Genomic DNA, 19,123 nt, shown 5'->3' with positions numbered 1-19,123 from the left:
GCTAAATTCGACAGACTTTGACATCAAATTTATCATATTTTCACATAGTGAATGGTGTCAATTCTAAGTTTCAAAAGTTTTAGGAGGATTATTTCCCAGAAAGCCTTTCTTACCAACTCTATGCATGCTCGATCTCTCTATAAAGAGACCCTCCTTTTGTGGGGCTTATGTAACCACCATTCTGACTTGTGGGAGTTGAGAATCTTATTTGATGTCGGTTGACGAACATTTGGATGATCATGTTTGTCGAGATGGTCCCAACTTATCTCCTCCATGGATCGGTCGGGAATGCATTGATCATCCTCTCTTGAGTGTATTTAACACAAGAGCCTGTAATCGAAGGTGATTTTCCAACTCAAATCTCAATGGGCCATGTGTTAGCTTAGATGCTTGTTATTTGACCCCTATAATATTAATCTTCAAATTTTTTTATTTTTATTTTCTAATAGATTGCATTTTTTAGATTAAAATTTTGACATTTTCAATTCATTAGGATAATTTGTATTTCGAGACATAAGAAATGAGAAAATAAATTATCAATAAGGATGATTAGGAAATTTTACCCGATGAAAAGAGAAGATGCAATAAGTTAGATTTAATCGAGGAACTTGCATCAATAAAATAATATTAATTTCTTATTTTATTTTCAAATTCATAATAAGAAATTGTTTGCTTAAATTTTTTATTTAAAAACATATAAATTATAAAAACTTTTTAAATAAACAAATTATAACTAACTTAGAAGAACTTCGAGTTCATAATTTATAAAGGGAATTAAAGATCAACCAAATCTACTCAATCTTGTTTTTTAATGATTTATTGACATTGAGGCAGAGTGCTGGATCTTTAAACTATGTTTAAGGCATCCACAAAAATGGTGAGAAAGACATGTTTAAAGGACCTCATCTTTCCAATATATCGATCTTTTGATGGAAAAAAAAAATTTAAACCATCGTGTAGGGTAATCAGTTGGAAAACGATTTTCTTAGAAAAATATGATTTTCGGGTTCTAACTGTGCAGTTTCATAACTCCATGTCTCCCCCTCATAGTGTTTCCTATATGTAACATTGCTAATCACCTCGTAGTGGTGATAATATGACTCCCTTACGTGACATACTCAATCTACTCTCCTGACATGGGGTGTGTCAGAACCATAGATTTCCTTTCATGGGGATGTACAGTTGTGGCACAGCCCCACATTAGGGGAATTGATTGAGTATGCCACGTGAGAGCGTTAGATTATCATGACTTCATTTTTATTTCCTTCCTAGTGGGAGAATATTCTCCCACCAAACGTTATAGGAAAATGAATTTCTTGTAAGACGGGAAATCGTAATGTTATATATCCTTACCCGCTACCCCTACATCCAAAATTAAAAACCAAACAATGGTAAATATTTTCTATTAAAAAATTTCATTTTCACCCTAAGAAAAGAATATGTATCGGTCAAAATTGGGCCAAAGACCTACCTAAAATGACTGGATCAACCACAAGAAAATGAGCATCACTAATGACTTCTAATTGTTTAATGAGTCATGTTGGAGTGACATTAAAACCGATATTGATTCACACATTTCTCATGTGGACGTGCGCCCAGAACTGTAGATGCTTTTCACTCATATCTCGATGAAAAGCATCTATGGCTCCATACACAACAATGTGTCAATCGATGTAAATTTTAATGTCACTTTAGCATTTTTAGTGTTTAATTCGATCATTTTTGTCATTGAAGTGGAAAAGGATCTCACCCCATCATTAGCCCTAGTGCTTGAGACCTACAATGATCCAAAAGACAATTAGAACCCTTGTCTTAGATACGGGAGATAAGACTATTGATTTGAATCTTCGTAAGGACAATGGGTTCAACTCAAAGAAAAATGAACATTGGAGTACAAAAAGGAACAACAACAACAACAACATTGATAATAATAATAATAATAAGAGTTGTACTAGAATGAGCTCAGTCGATGACACACAAGGGACACCTTGATGTGTTGACGTGCACATGTCTATAGATGCATTTTACTCGTATCTTGGAGAAAATGCATCTAGGGGCATGCGCGCGCCACCGTTTCAAAATTTCCCCTGTGTGTTCCCTATTGAGGTCACTCCGACATTAATATAATATAATAAATAATGATAATAGTAGTAGTAGTAGTAGTAGTAATAATAATAACAACAATATGCATACCTCAAGACATATATGATGCATGTTGATGTAACAAAACAACACATTCTCAAGAAAATTTGGTGTAACTGAGATCCTAATGTCAATATCTAACACGTTCCCATCATGCACATGAAAATCTCCACTGAATCAAATCTTAGAAGGGACACCACCATGCATTGTTTTCAATTAGTCAATTTAAATTTTTTTTACCACTGTTGTAGGATCAGGATTTCACATGCAACCATTCTAAAAATAAAAATTTATCTTAGTATAACATTTTTGTTTCTAATACTATTATTTTAAACAAATTAACTAACTTGATCGTCGAAATATGATCAAGACCTACAAGATAAAAGCTGATTTATAAAAAAAAAATTCAAGAATTAGGTGATAAATTCTATCATTGCAAAGCAACTTTGAGGTCATTGGTTCAAGTCGGCTTACCCATAAAGGAAAAACCTACACTTAACATTTTTACCAATAATTGTAATTGAATATAAACATTTTAGGAAACTTAGGTCCAACATCATACATATTCTTCAATGTGAGGTCGTTGGTTCAAGTCGGCTTACCCATAAAGATAAAACCTACACTCACCATTTTTATCAATGATTGTAATTGAACCTAAACATTTTAGGAAACTTAGGTCCAACATCGTATGTATTCTTCAATGTAAAGGCCAATCATTTATAATTGTAGCCGGCTAAGAATGTGAAATGTGGCATGTGTGATTACAACATAATCATAAAAAAAAAATAGAATTTCATTTGTTTTTGTAAAACATTGAGTATTATTTCCATTCGTCATTCATAATCAAAGATCGTTGAAAATGATCGTAATCTCCATTAAAAAATAAATCTTACTATGTGAAGAAGGTGAGAAAATGATAGTTTGGGTATTTTAAATACATTATAAGCGTGAGATGAGGGAAGTCAGGCATTATTAAGAAAATAATTATTTTTTAAATGAATTATTAAGAGATCGCCCAAAACTTTGAGACTATTTAGAAAAAAGTCCCTCCGTGAGGGTACTTCAAGTAATTTTTCCTTTATTTATTTATTTAATTGATATAGATATATAAGTTTATATGAAAACCGAGTTGACCCAGTTTAATTTGAGTTGACTCATCTAACCAGAAGTCCTTTTCTAGTCGACTCTGAAAGAGTCTCACAAAGGCAGCTTTACGGAATCATATTGAGAAATGCAATCGTGCAAAAAGAGGCCTCACGAAATAGATAAGAAAGTTTGCTGACGTGTATTTTAAATTAATATTAAATAAATAATAATATTTTAAAATAAAATTAAACAAATAAATATCTAAAATAATGTGTAAGATAGTGACGGAGAGGCAGAAAACCATCACTCTCGCCTTAATGTAGAGAGAGGAGTAAGAGAGCTGATCCTCTACTCCAGGCGTTGATTAACTTACTTAACTCCACATGTTTCATTCCCAGCCACGTGTAAATCTGTGAAAAGTTGAAAATGCTGAACTGCCATCTTTGAAACTCTATCAACACTGCGCTGATGTGGAGTTGGATAGAGAACCGTAGATTTCTTTACTGATATCTTGATGAAAGATATCTATGGTTATCTATGCACTGCCACGTCATCGTAGTGTTGGACACAGTGTCCAATGAAGGCAGTGTAGCACGAGTCGAGTCCAAAACCTAGAAAGCTCTTCAAGGTTTATAAAAATATAATAAAAAAGCTGACTGAGTCATGAAACTTGTACAAGTTGCTTGTCTTAGTGGGTTTCCACTGGCGTCCACGTCTCTCCCTCTCGTCTGTCTTGTCTCCTTTCCTCTTTGAGTGAGATTGCGAAAGCAAACCAAGTCAAATCCATGGAATATTGGATTCTTAAAAAGAGAGTTGTTATTGGCACCCAAATTTTTATTTATTACACTCCAATTTTTTAAATTATTGAGAATTTTACCCTAAACAAGTTCAACTTTTCTACAAATTCTGATTTTCGAAGACTGTTAATTTTAATTCCCAAAACAATTTTTTTCAATGAATTTATCATTTTTATAATTAATAAATTCATTGATAAATTATCAATCAGATAATTAATAAAGCAAATTCACGGGTAAAAACATGTTTTGGGAATTAAAATGAATTGTGTATCGGAATTTCATCATATTCAATGCACGAAATGAAAACTCCGTCCTAGATTATTTATCACGCCTCAATTAAAGATTAAAACACACTCTTCAAACGTTATCCAACTTTGGTTCAGATTATAATCTCAACATTTCAAAATATTATAACACTTATTCAAACAATTTCAGTAGTTGTGTATAATTATAATAAGTTAGGGTTCCAGGAGTAGCTCTCTTTTTAAACAAGAAAATAATACTCCAAATAATGGTGTTTGTGAAGAAATTGTGAAGAAATCTTGGGTTTTGAATGGATCCACACTTCGTCTCAACTTTGTGTTTTATTTATACATATTTAATTAAGGATCAAGACTTGGGCAGAGCCAGAATTTAGTACACGAAAGAAATTAAGACACATAAAAATTTTAAAATTTCTCTGGGGATAATAACAACAAATTTTATTTTACGTCAGTATTGTCGATTGAAATAACATATAAATCTTGTAAATTTTAAAAATTCTTACGAGGGCAAATACCTCTCCATTGCTCTAATTGTAAATTCGCTACTGTTCAAGAACTAAATTTTCTTATAATTTGAATTGATTGATTTTATTTTAAAGCTAATTCTAATATTCACTTCAACTCATTTGAAATCTTAAGAACCCAATCTTAAAATGGAAACTTTTCCTTTAAGCAAGTGGAAAGATTGAGAATCTATTCCCATAAATCTAGTTTTCAATCAACTCATAATTTTCCTAGTGGTGCATATTTTAGGATACACCGAATAAGTTCATAAATTTTATTTAAGTACTTTTGATCATTTCGTGGTAAAATCTTCTTAACCAACTCATCTACTAAATATAGGCTAAATCCTAGGAACTCACCTACTAAATATAGACTAAATCCTAGGAGTGATGTGCAGACGAATTTAGACATCTTTCTTGTATAAATAACTAAAGAAAATATGTGAGAGAACCTATACAATTTAAAGAATAGACATTTTTTTTAAGAAAAATTACTTAAAAGACCTTAGTGATTTGGAATTTTTTTTTTTTTAAATGATCCTTAAATTTTGGAACAGTCTCTTAATAGTCCATTTAGTAAATTTTTATTTTTTTAATAATCCTTGGACCTCATCTTCTACATTTTTTATGATTGAATACTCTAACCATTCAAATTTATCATTTTCATCCAAAAATTTGATTTTTTTGACATCTCAATTGAGTTTCAGAAAATTCATTATGTTGAAAAGGATTTAAGAAGGAAGGTGAAGTCATTTCAAATATTTTGAAGATGTATGTAAAAAAAATTAGGTTTTTTCACTTTTTTCTTGGGTCTTTTTATTACAAATTCTAATTTATGCTTCAAGATTCTACGTATAGGAGAAGTAGAAACTCGAAGTCTGGGAAGTTATTTTTAGGAGAATCTTGTTTGTTATAGAAATTGAAAAAAAAAAAAAAAAAGTAGAGAGAGGTCGAATTAATTTTATTATTTTACTCCCATACGTTTTTTGGTGTTGGCTTATATAAGTGTCTCTTGTCGGAAAACAATCACAACAAGGCTTCTCAAAAATGCGGTTTAGGACTTCCCACAAAAGCAATTGAAATATAAGTTGTTTCCAACAAATGTATTTTTTTGATTTTTTCAACTCAAAACCCAAAAAATCGTCAAAAAAAGGCGTAATAAACATACCCTTAGGTTTTTTTTTAATGAAAATCAGTCAAGAATGATTCTTTTGAATTGAAATTATTTAAAAAGTTGTTGTCTTAAATTTTTAGTTGATCTTTCTATATATTTTAGTAAAAAAAAAGTCTTGAAAATTAAAAATGGGTGGGTTTTACCAATGTCGAGTTCACCAATAAATAAAAAATGGTGAACTAGACAATAAATAGTGATGAGTTCGATAGTAAAAATTGTGAACTCGATACTAAATAAAAAGGCTTCGAGTTTGACAATAAATAAAAGGTGGTGAGCTCGACAATAAATAAATAAAAATGATGAGTTCACCAATAATACAGGACCATTAAAAATAATGGGGGACCATGCACAAAATTTAAGGACTATTTAGAAATAAATCCCTTCAAAGAGTCCTTCTAAGTAATTTTTCCTTATTTTTATGATAAGACACTACAAAGATATGGCCCATAACTTATCAAAAAATTTATTTAATCCAAGATATAACAATTACTAATATTTTGATTTTATAAATTATCATAATAAAATATATTTTTATTTATTTTAAATATAAATTATTCAAAAAAGTATTTTCAAAATTAAAAGCACTAAAAACAAGACACACTTTAGTCAAAAGTCTGAATATGTAAAACGACAGCACCTTAAATACCAGTAAGATAATTGATCCAACCGAATATTCTCATGAGACATAAAAGTTATGAGAGTTACTATTGCCACACCAACTTTTACATAAGAATTGGTGTGGCATAAAAGTTGATGTGGCATTAGTAAAAGTTAGTGTGGCAATAGCAGCTCTCACAAAGAAAATCTGAAAAAAAATAAAATAAAAAAGGGAAAATCTCCTACGCAGCCACGCTGGAGTTTGATCTCCATCATCCAGAAGATGACTAGTGAGGCATTATCGTTTGGCCCACTTAAAAATTAGATGATTTCTGATTGGTGATTTCTGTTCGGCACAATCACCAATCAGATTAAGTTTAGATGGGTTGGTTTACTAGGGCATTGATGGAACATTTTCAAATGATGAACGACACGTGGCGAGTTTTTTACACACCAACATAACAGTTGAAGTAATTTAGTTGATATCCAGAGAATGTTGCGTAATTGGCGCCGATACTGAGTCGACTCAAATTTCACGTTAACCACGTGGGTGGCTGGTAGGCCCACATGGGGAATAATCTACACATGTTTACTATGATTTTAAAACTGGCCGGATACTGAGTTGACTCAACGAGTCATACTGGTCTCATAGCTAAGTGGGCAAGGTAGATAATGTGGATCGATCACCACAATGATTTGTTTGATATTTAAAAGAATCACAGCTGAGGTTTTTCATTAATTATCTTTAATATTTATTATGTAAATAATTAATTTTTTAAATTTAAATGTTTGTGATCTCATATTTTAATATTTATTATATACACTTAGAAGATTTTTTTTTCTTTTTCTTATTGTGGGTATCCCCACCCTTCGTATGAGACTAATCTCACAGTCACACGCATTGTCCCCTCGAAAATCCTATGTGCAATTGGTTGAGTCGAGGGTCAACCAGACCCTCAAGTATGACCCCTAGGAATTCATTGAATCGCAGGGTTTTAAACACTTGAACTATGTGGGGGCAATTAACCGTAAAAAAAAATTTTGTGGGGAAAACAAAGAGGGGGAATTTTTGTGGGGGCAATAATAGTGGATTTATTTTTATCTGTCATTGTAATCTGTTGCAATAGCTCATAAATCCTTATAGAATTTGAAAATTTTTGTGGGGGAAAGTACATCTTTTACATGTGGAGATGAGATGCGATATTGAGTTGAATTGTCCATTATCTTTTGTTAAATCTCTAAGTCATTGGATTGTCTGACAAGTTATTAAAACGCTGGACAATTCAACATTTTAAATTGTATTTAGTAATTTTTGAAAAAATAATATTTTTCGTAATTAGTAAATATTTTTATCCTCTTTAGGTAATTTTATTTTTATATTTTTCTTTTTATTCTATGATAGAATGTAATCACGGAATCAGTGTAGATTTGTGGATGTACCTTAATCTCGAGGTACCACACAAATCTCTGTATTTCTTTATGCATTTGCATCTTTATTTAATAATTTTTCTTTATTGTTCATCATAATAATAAAAAAAATCACTTAGAAATTGTAAATGAAGTCATTCTTGCAATTTTATTTTTGTTTCATTTTTTTTATTTATTGTTAAAGTGACATTTTTACACCTAGATATGTAACATTTCATATCCCAACTATAGGAACATGTCAACAATTTGTTGATGATACGCTTTCAATAGAAGCGATTCTCTTTGTTTCCAGAACGTATCTTTCAATTTTTTGGTACTTTGTAAAGAAAAGTGACTTTTTTATATCTTTTAAGCGCACCCACACCTTTTCTAAGATGAGTCGTGATTTCCTGACTAGAAAATTTTCGCTCAATTTCTACTCGTCTGACATGGCAAGAGCATAGAACTATAGATATTTCTTCGGGATACGTAAGGAAACGATCAACGATTCTATGCACTTGCTACGTCAATCGAGTACAGACCGAGTGCAAATTTTCGATTCAAAAAATTATTAGCATTTTTAAGATTTGATCGAGAGATTATTAATATTATAATTAATTTATAAGTTGAAAGTTATAGCTTTTTTGAAAAATTAAAAATTTATTACTTCCATTAGTATATGATTTGTGATTTTAGGTATTTAAAGATTAATTTATATTATCTTATCAAACAATAATCTACAATGCATTACTAAATTATCTTAAATAATATAATTAATTAGATTCTTCTCTATCTTTGATGCCACTTGATATAATATCAAAAGAGACACCAAGAAACTTAAATATACTCCATTTTCGACCACACAAAAGGTGGAGTTCCCAAAGAATCTGGATTTTATTCTGATTCAGTTGGACCACATAGACAAAATCAGTACCTAATTTTATTTTGTTTTATTTATTTATTTTGGAATTAAAAAAGAAAAGATGATTTCAAAGTGCTTCCAGACTGTTTCCCACTTTAAACCTAAAATCATATCAAAAGATTGGATGGTTGAGATTAACCAATCAAATGATTTTTGAATTAGGTAAGCTATTGTTTAAGATGATTTAACTGATTTTAAATATAGTCCGAGTTGGCTCGAGTGAATCATCTTCGTCGAGGCGGTAAATGGGTGAGAAAGTCAATATGAATCGTCCATCACATCGATTTGGCCAAGATCTGAGATGACTTACACAATATTTAAAATCTTGGCCGTGTCAATTAGATTAGATTTTTTATTTATTTATTATTTTATGTAAGATAATCATTTTTATTGATTTAAATATCTTTCTCTTTCTCTAAGTGCCTTCCAATTTTTTAAAGCACCTCTAAAAATTAGAATTTTTTTTAGGGCACCTCTCTTTACTTTTAAAATTTTAAGTTTGAACTGTCGTCATCTTCTCATTTGAAATAGTTACAACGATTTTTGTGACTTTGACTCCATTTATTTTGGGCATGGTCCAAGGTTTTGGAAATGGATGGCTATCAAACTTCCACCTAACTCCAAAATTTGAAATTAAAATTCAAAGGTGAAAAATAATTTTTTTTTGTTTCAAAGTTCATAGAGTTTTTTCCTCGACAACCTTGAAGCATCTTATCATGTTTTTTGATGACACAAGGTGAGCCCAAGGACTCTTAGTAAGGTTAGTCAGACTCCTTTAGATTTTATCGAACAAAAAAAAGAGAGGAAAGAAAGAGACAATCTATACTATCTTATTAGATGAAGTTGTAGAGTTTGTCTTTTTTCCGGAATACATTCGTATTTAAGATTTTTTATTTTATTTTAAATCAAGTTGATTTTTCGTCCTTACTTATTTTTGTTAAAAATCACCTCATTTGCTAATCCCATTTTTCAAAAATACGAAATAGGGTTTTGAAAAATTTTGATTAAAGAATAGACTAAAAGATCAATAAATGAAATAGGGTTTTCGTTCATTTTGATGAGAGAGAGAGAGAGAGACACAATGTGAAAAAAACCCAAATTTGACGGCCTTGGACTGTCAAATTTCATAAAATTCGACGGACCAAGAGGTCAAATTGGTGTCGAATTTTTCATTGTCGAATTTTTTTTTTCAACGGTCTGAAACTGTCAAATTAATGAAGGATGAGAGAAATTCGACAGTTCTAAGTCGTCAAATCTGGGAACATCAAGAATTTCGACGGTTCTAGACCGTCAAAATTCAATTTCTAAAATTCGTGGGCCTTGGCCCGTCAAATTTTTATGTCGAATTTTCCAATTTTCACGTAGTGAGAGAGAGAGAGAGAGAGAGAGGAGAGAGAGAGAGAGAGAGATTTATGTTAATTTTTGATGAAAAACAAGGTGTTTCTATTAGTTTTCATTTAAGTATTAGAGTCATGATAATATGACTCGCCAGGTGGCATACTCAATCAACTCCATAACATGGACAAGTTCTGGAATCGTAGATCTATACATCTCGGGATACACGACTCCCTTGAGATACACTTTTTTAATGGAGAAGTACAATCGTGTATCTTGAAGCATACAGATCTTGAAACGTACAGATCTATGATTCTGAACTTATCACGTCAGGGAGTTGATTGAGTATGCCACCTGGGGAGCTAATTGATTTTAACAAATTTGACTTTATTTGTGAGTAGGATGTTTTGGCCAATTCAACAAAGCATAGTTTTGAAAATGATATTCATAGTTAGATAATTAGAGAGCATTTTTTCTACCTTATATGTGGTGGTCATTCGAACACCATTTCATCGGTTTGCCCACAATACACGCAGACTTGTTTTATATTAGAATCTTGATAATTTGACTATCCCACGAAGCAAACTCAATCGACTACCCTGATGTGATATGTTTGGGAATTGTAGATCTATGCTCCTAGGATACAAGGCCGCACTTCCCCATAAAAAGTGTATCTTGACAGAATCGTGTATCCCGAGGAACGTAGATCTACGATTCCCAAACTTGTCACGTTAGGTAGTCGATTGAGTATGCCACATGAGGTAATCAGATTATCACGACTCTATATATTATTATATTATTTTGGGGTCTGTATAATACATCTAAATATCCAAATGCTAATGATTTTCTGACTCGAAAATGTGTGCTCGATTTGTACTCGGCTGATGTGGCAAGGGCACAAACCGTTGATCTTTTCCTTGTGTAGCCCAAAGAAAAAGATGTTCCCTTGCCACGTTAGCCGAGTACAGACTGAGTGAAAATTTTGAGTCAGAAAATCATGACTCATATCCCATATGGGCCATCACCTTATAAGACTCATCGATTGACTTACTAGAGCTGTTTTTAACTCCATACGTCTACGATAAATCTTACATCTTTCGGGGTTAGAATGATTTTTATCTCACAGAATTCTTACTCAAAGTGCTCACAAACTCTCCGGTGCGTGCCACGTCAAGCCTAACAAAGGTAGTTTTGTACAATTATTAGAGACATAAATTTCTATTTATGGATTAGTCCAATCATGGGCCAACCCATTTATTTGATTTGTCCTTGTGTCAAGTCTGGTTCACTCAGACGCATTTGGATTATAGTTTTCATCCCCTAAGTCCAAGATTCGATGGTCTCATAAGGCTGAATCCTTAACTCGGGCCCGAATAAAGCTAGCTGTCAAGACGAAGAATAATGAAGGATTGGATCTTCTTCTGTATACGCCTAATAGGGCCCCTCAAAGAAAGGACTCCATCGTTGTCGATCGAAACTCACTCGCACCCCTAAAACCAAAGTGGAGGTCGAACTGGCATAAAACGACGGGGACAGCCTTGGGGAAAGGAACTAGACGTTCCGTGGCTTTGTGGGTGCGTTAGCCGATTGCGTTGTATGATATGAACCCTTGTTACTAGATTAGCTCCTACTACTACTAACCTTGGTTCACACTGGATTAGTGGACCACAAAACCAAATTTGAGCCCTTATCACGGTAAAAATCCAGTCTAAAATTCGATAAATGACAAATATACGGCATATGTTTCATATGTGTATTATCCATTTCAGTTTAAAAATTCGGCCATATGATAATGATGGTGATGATGAAATTGGCGACGTTAAGGGTGATGGGGTAATAAGGACGGTGGTGATAATGAGGACATTGAGGTCATTGTTCCATTGATTTTTAAAAGAAGACCAAAGTCAAGGGATAAATCAACAATTTGACAAATTAATGTATAATCTCAAATAAATGTAGAGGGCCATGTCATTATTTTTTTTTTAAAGAAAAAAGAGATATTTGTCACGTAAAAATGTGGATTCCTCACAATTTTGAAACATGGCCGCTTGAAAGTCGACTTGTGTTGCACGTCACAACTTACAAGTTTACACTTTGTAACATACAACAAGTTATAATAACATTTTTTTTTCCACCGAGTTTTATAATAATTCGTAAAAGTCGTAAAAAAAATGTGTTTTATTCTTTTCAAACTTAAAATCCGTGAATTATTCATAATAGTTCAATAATCCAGAGAATAACACTTTCATTGTAAAAATGAAAATTTTGTGAATTTTTCAAGAATTGAACAGGAGATTGCTAACAAGGATTCGAGCTAGATAACATAGGTACGAAGAACTATATAATTTTTATCGTCTTGCCTAAAGATCATTAACACAGGTATGAATTGGGTAATTTTTATGACCTTTCGTGGAATCATCCTTGTAAGGAGGGTATGACAAAGATTTTCTCATTGGGGCAAGAGTAAAAATTTCCACAAAACAAAAAGAATGAAATCTTCGCAAATGATAAAACAAACAAAGTCATAATCTCAATTTCTTGAAAACTAAATTTCCCAATAATCAAACAAATACTTCAAGTGGTCTTCACGACGAAAAGCTTTCTCTCTTTGATTTATAACCAACAGGCAAATTTTAGGGCCTATTCATTTTTGTGTAACTTTCAAGGGTGAAACTAATGCCACGGTCACACACACCTCCCTCTCTGAAAATCCTACGTGCAATTGGTTGAGTCGAGGATCAATTGAATCCTGAAATGTGGTCCCAAGGAATTCATTATTTCGTGGGGTTTCGAACACTTGACCTACCTTTTTTGAGGAGCTTATCAAGTTTGGCTTTCCACTGGGCCAAACCCTTGGGGGCGAAACCGTTGGTGTTAAAAAAAAAGAAAAACCTTTATAATCTGAAGTCAATTGGAAACTTTATCTATTATCTCAAATCTCTACACAACAGACATTTCTTTAATTCCTAATTTTCGTACTTAAATTTCATTTGTTTACTAACTCGATATTAAATTAAAAAAAAAAAAATTTGTAAAACTTTTGGAGTTGAAAATATAATAAATATAATAAAATAATAAAAACAAAAGCCCATGTCTTTTCCAGTGTGTCTATAAAGAGAGTCCAACGCAAAATAGTGGGGTGAAAAAGCCCATTGGGCCACGCAGCTAATCAAAACCCGTTTGGCCTATTATCACATTTTAAGAAAGGGTAAATTTGAGGTGCTCCTCCTGGTTTAGTAACAATTGGAAATATCCCCTAGTTTTCAAACGGATAACATACCCTTTACTTTGGTCTTCCATGAGAGATTACTAAAATAGCAGAAATACCCTCGCCTTTAACTCTTGCAACAATCGTTGATGAGTCGTGCATGAGTGACCTCAAGTTGGAACCTCATATCGCACTTCTTGATGTGAAAGTGGATAGGAATCATAGATGCTTTTTCACTCGCATCTTGATGAAAAGCATTTATGATTCCCATACACGCTCATGTCAAGAAGTGTGATATGAGGTTTTAGCTTAACGTCACTTCAGCATTATTTTAATTTATATGGTAATTCACATAAAATACATGAAATTTTGGGGCGCCATGTAAAAGTTATTATTGTTAATTTTTTGAAAATAAAGCAACAATTTTCTAATAATACATGATTTTTACCCTAAAATGTTGAACACCATGTTCACAATAGACTTTTAGATGAGTAAGAGATTGAAGATGAGGGTACTTTTGTCATTTTATTACTACATCATGGAAGACTTCAGTCAAAGGGTATTTCTAATTTTCACAAAAACTCCGAGTGGAATCTCAAAATTACCCTTTGAATTTTGAAAAAGGGGGTGCGTACTACGCACCACGGGCATTGTAGTGCCCATTGTTTTCTGAGTCTTCTATTCTATTTGTACCCCTACATTCCACAAGAAGAAAACGCGTTGTTAGGGTTTTGAGGTCCGCGAGCTTTAGGTTTTCAAAGTGCAAAAGCTCTTACAGACCTACTTTCAGCTTCGATCCGATTTTTAGGGTTTGTTGAAAACCCTAGTTTTTCACTTGAAGGTATGTTCTAATCCCTTTGATAAACCCTAGTTCATATTTTTCTTCGAAGGTGGAGATTGTATGGAATTATTACTAATTCTTTTGATTAGGTTGAAATCGGAGTTTAAAAATGTCTCGAGTTTATGTTGGGAACTTGGATCCACGAGTTTCAGAGAGAGAACTCGAAGATGAATTTAGAACGTACGGTGTGCTTCGGAGGTATAATTTTTTCATTCTATCTTCTATTCTCGTTACGTTGTTGATTTTGATGTTATTGTTATGTTGATTCAAGCTCCACAGTGCGATTTAGGGTTAACTGGTTCAATCCATCATTGTTGTTGATAGTTGTTTGAAAAAAATGTAATTTTTAATTGTAAATTTCATTTGTTATACTTTAAAAATAGCTTTTTTATACTTATATCTGAATAAAAATTAAAATTTAATGATTGGAAATGAATGTTTTCGGTTCAATTATGTGAAAAATGGATTGATACGAGATTTTAAACTTTGGGTATAGGGGTGTGGTTTTCTTTAGGTGATAGATTTACATTTTCCAATGAAACTTTTAAGAATTCTTAAAATTTCTGCATCGCATATGAAATATGTGATCATGGTTGAATGATGTCCTGCACAAACGATAAATGTCATATTGTGTTGGTATGGGTGATCCAGGAGGATTCAAAGTATCTGGGTATCTTAGATCCATCTAACTTGGCCCTTTTGAGGGGTATCAGTAACTGAATGGCTGACATTTATAATCTTATGAAAAATTCAAGAAAAAAGAAAAAAGAAAAGAAAAAAAAGGCTGACACTCTAGTTCATCCACCTAAGGTCAGAGCTCCTTGATGGGTTAGTGAGCTTCACTTCATAGCAATCCTGAAGAATATATAATGCTTGTATGTTGATTATTCTCTTACTCTCTTTTCTTCTTCATAAGGAATACTAATCTACTAGTGGAAATCTACAATATTATTTATTTTTAAAGGGTGCGTGCACAAAGATTATCTTTAGCTAAAGTTATGTGATATGTTGCAGAGTTTGGTCTTATGATGTTAACCAAAGTACCAAACTGAAATTGATATAATAATAAGAATTAAATGTACAAGGAATGTCTCGATTCTCTATATATTAACCTTTCTCTAACTTCTTGCCCACTTGTCCTTGGTGTCTTTGTTTGATTTGTTTGGGTTCTTATTTTTTCTGTGGTTATATATATATTTTTGCTCTTTTGATGAAGGTATTTGTTGAATTTTGCTTCAGTCATCATATGTTGTTGATATCTTACATTTTCTGTGAATTAAATGCAGTGTCTGGGTTGCTCGAAAGCCACCAGGTTATGCATTTGTTGAGTTTGATGATCGCAGAGATGCGCTAGATGCAATCCGTGCATTGGATGGTAAGTGAAAAATGTATTTTAGATCTATAAATTGTCAGGTAAGTTGATAAAAAAATGGCAGGTAAGGACTTGTAAAATATGCAGGTATGTCAATTTGTTGCATATTTAAAAAGATTACCTCTGCTTTCCATGGTCTTTTTATCTTGTTTTGTTAATTTAGTACACTTTCAAACTTAGCAAAAAAAAAAAAAAATTAGTACACTTTCAACTATTTCTGACAGTTCTAGTTAGTTTTCCGTAATTCCATTAATGCGCTCGCTGTTACTATCCTGCTCATGTTTGATTCTCTTATTGTTTTCTTATTTTCTTAACTCTTAGGGAGCTGTCTTTCATTAAGGATGGATTTTGTATATTATATGCATGTTGATTCCACAAACTGCTAACTGATATTAATGTCTTCATTTTACCTTAAGAATACATCCATTTAATTTCCCATTTATAAGCTTGGTTTATGCCATGCAAATTATTTTGGGTGAAGCATAAGTTTCCCTTGAGAAAGAGAAGGGGCTTAGATTTTGGAGCATTTGTATTGTTTTTCATACTACTACAAGATATCATTCCCAATATGGCTATGAAGATGGATAAATGAAGTCTGTCTCCTTCCATCAGGTTTGTCTCATTTATGGAGGGTTCCCAATATGGAGTGAGATCAATGGCCGATTTTGGTTGCACTAGGGAGGGAAGTAGGTAGATGTGTGTGTGGAGTGGGAGGTACTTTTGCCACTTGGCTGTGATCATTTAGGCTCTTTTGTAATTGAAATGGAGGTTTTGGGAACCTATGTACATGCATATATCCATGTTTTAGTATAACAAACCATGAAAGAATTACATGACAAATAATCTTATCTTGTGTAGAATGTAAGCTTCTTTTAATTGTACTTAGATCTATGGTATCATCACCCATAGAAGACTTTACAAACAAGGCTAGCTGGCACCTTCACAGAACTTTAGCATCAAACATCATAATTTTGAAGGTGTGTAAGTTACAAATATAATTTTTAATTTTTTTTATTATATAAAGTTTTTTGGTAGGGTTGATTGGAGACTACTGAGGGACGACTTGCTTTCCAAAAATCAATTTTTGAAGGGAAAGCTGTTTGTATGCTGTGTTAAGTAGACCCCAAGAGCTTTTCATTCATGATTTGGTTTAACAGGGAAGAATGGATGGCGTGTGGAGCTTTCTCATAATTCTAAGGGCGGGAGTGGGGGTGGAGGTCGGGGTGGGGGTGGTGGAGGTGGACGTGGACGTGGTGGCGGTGAGGACTTGAAGTGTTACGAGTGTGGTGAACCTGGTCATTTTGCTCGAGAATGCCGCTTACGCATTGGCTCGCGAGGCATGGGAAGTGGACGGCGTCGAAGCCCAAGCCCTCGGCGCCGTAGGAGCCCCAGTTATGGACGCAGGTGTGTTTAAGTTTAGCCCTTGATATATATCTTGCTTTGTATAAAGATCTTTGGAACTTATATGTTGTGCATTATATGTTCCTATTTAAATTTAATCGTGAGTTTCCTCCAATATATCAGTAGCTGATTTTTGCGTCCAAATAGTATTTAACCATCTTGGGTGTGTATTTTTTGTAAATTGTGTATGTATGTGAATGCGTGTGACATTTGGTTCATGGGTTGTGCATCATCACTAAATGTACATATTGTGACAGGAGTTACAGTCCCCATGGGAAAAAGTCTCCTCCTAGACGTCGCAGCATAACACCTCGCCGTGGTCGTAGCTATAGCCGATCTCCTCCACCATATCGTCATGCTCCTCATGATTCACCTTATGCAAATGGGTGTGTTTCTGGTTCTTTTCAGTTGCTCCACATTTATTCAAATCCAAGTGGCCCTAAATTGCTCAAAACTCTCACATGATTCTGCTCTTCATGAACTTGCATACATGCTCATGGTGTAGTTTCTGTTGCCAGGGATCAACGCCGGAGCCGTAGCAGGAGCCGGAGTAGGAGCTGAAGCAGACTCTGTCCTTGCAACTGATGAAATTTCCGCAATATTGTAGTACTTTTAGGACTGGTTCGACATACAAATCTTGTTATTTCTGTTCGATGCATGAATTGGGTTTGTTAGACCATTGAAAACTTTGGATCCGTAATTGGCTTCTACAAAGTGATTTTGCTAGCCAAAGGAGGTGCTTTGGACTTCTTGATTTTGCTCGAGTACTCTCCTCAGCTAACTGGATCTTGGAGAGGTCACTTTCCTACTTTATGTTTAATTGTTTATGCTTATCGCCATTTATAAATATATATATTTAGTAACTTTTTTGCTATAATAATCACTATGAGTGGTTTTGGATCAGAGGTTTCTAAAAAATCTTACTTAGACAGGTACACCTTCATGTTTGTTTTGAGGTGAGATTCTACTAAAATGGCACCCTTCGCGTTTCTCTGCACCTCTGCTTCACTCCATCTATGTGTCGCTCTCCTTGTTCTTTCTCAGCTAGAATCACATGTCGAAACTTCATTGTGGTTTCTCTGCATATCTGCTTCACACCATCAATCGCTCCTTGTGCTTTATCAGCTTGAGTAACTTGTCGAAACTGCAAAAGGTCATCAGCTTGGTTGTGTGACATTGTGAGATGTGCACCCTTCTACAACAAAACCCCTTAAAAGAGTTTTTTTTTTCACCGGCTGGTTCAACAAGAAGCAGCTGTTTACGGCTCTTCGGATACTTCATATTTCTAGTTTTTAATGGCACAGGATCCTTCGTCAAAATTGCCTTCTGCATTTTTCCAACTTAAATAGTTATTCTTTAAAGAAAAAAAACACGAGTGACAAATGAGGCTGATGGGTATTGTATGCTGCATATGTTACTGAATTTTAGTAGTTATTTTTAGGTTATAATTTAATGAGTTTCATAATGGAGTTGCTAATTGCCTCATCGTCTTTCTGTTACTTTTCAGTTAAAAGAATAATGCTGAAGTGACCTCAAGATTGTACCTCATACCGCACATCCTGATGTGAAAGTGTGTAGGAACCATAGATGTTTTTCATCGACTTACTAGTCAAAACAGCTATGGTTCCTACACACTTTCACGTCAGGATGTGGGATATGAAGTACAATCTTGAGGTCACTCCAGCACGACTCTTTGTAAAATGGAAATGATAATTTGACATCTTACTCTGCTCGATGGCCACCCTCAATGTCATGCCATATGATCCTTAAGAACCCTGCAACCCTTTTCTTTTGCCACCCAGAAACCATTTTAGTTACAAAAAGAACATATAAGACCCAAAATCCATCGTTTTCATCCATTGCAGGAACACCCTTGCATTTGTCATGTTTGTTGGTTGGCAATTTTTGTACAAGTTTTGACAGTGTTGGGTAGAACTGAAGAAAACAGTTGACTTGTCTGACCGGCATGTCATCCTTCTCATCGTCTTTTCTAGCTATTTGGATTGACATGGATTGGATTACATGATTTGCTCCTTATTTCATGTTTTCTTTCAAAGATTTGATTTGGATCTCAT

General features: G+C 33.5%; 1 protein-coding gene across 2 annotated transcripts; it reads left to right on the top strand.

The window, feature by feature from the left end:
- The first annotated feature begins 14,117 nt into the window (after positions 1-14,117).
- On the top strand, positions 14,118-18,525 carry LOC147394867 (serine/arginine-rich splicing factor RSZ21-like). 2 transcript variants are annotated; one of them, XR_015181377.1, is made up of 7 exons: positions 14,118-14,275; positions 14,365-14,473; positions 15,562-15,650; positions 16,805-17,051; positions 17,306-17,434; positions 17,567-17,844; positions 17,981-18,525. XR_015181377.1 is itself a non-coding variant. In XM_086453535.1 (6 exons), exons 2-6 carry the CDS (start codon positions 14,385-14,387, stop codon positions 17,607-17,609), a joined length of 597 nt encoding a protein of 198 aa, XP_086309661.1. In that variant the 5' UTR covers positions 14,118-14,275; positions 14,365-14,384; the 3' UTR covers positions 17,610-18,525. The 2 variants fall into 2 exon arrangements, 1 of the variants encoding a protein (XP_086309661.1); XM_086453535.1 differs by having other exon boundaries at positions 17,567-18,525.
- The last annotated feature ends 598 nt before the right edge of the window (positions 18,526-19,123 follow it).

Source organism: Akebia trifoliata, chromosome 9 (assembly GCF_017979445.1).
Source record: "Akebia trifoliata isolate Shusen 1 chromosome 9, ASM1797944v1, whole genome shotgun sequence".
Classification (NCBI taxonomy): Eukaryota; Viridiplantae; Streptophyta; class Magnoliopsida; order Ranunculales; family Lardizabalaceae; genus Akebia; species Akebia trifoliata.
The sequence above is the reverse complement of the archived record's forward strand: the minus strand, read 5'-3'. Positions and strand labels throughout refer to the sequence as shown.

What these genes read in the sequence shown, in the direction of transcription:
- LOC147394867 (XM_086453535.1), top strand. Translation starts at nt 14,385, where the DNA reads ATGTCTCGAGTTTATGTTGGGAACTTGGATCCACGAGTTTCAGAGAGA. An exon ending in ACGTACGGTGTGCTTCGGAG is followed by an intron (nt 14,474 to 15,561) that starts GTATAATTTTTT and finishes AATTAAATGCAG; the next exon opens with TGTCTGGGTTGCTCGAAAGC. An exon ending in AGCCCCAGTTATGGACGCAG is followed by an intron (nt 17,052 to 17,305) that starts GTGTGTTTAAGT and finishes ATATTGTGACAG; the next exon opens with GAGTTACAGTCCCCATGGGA.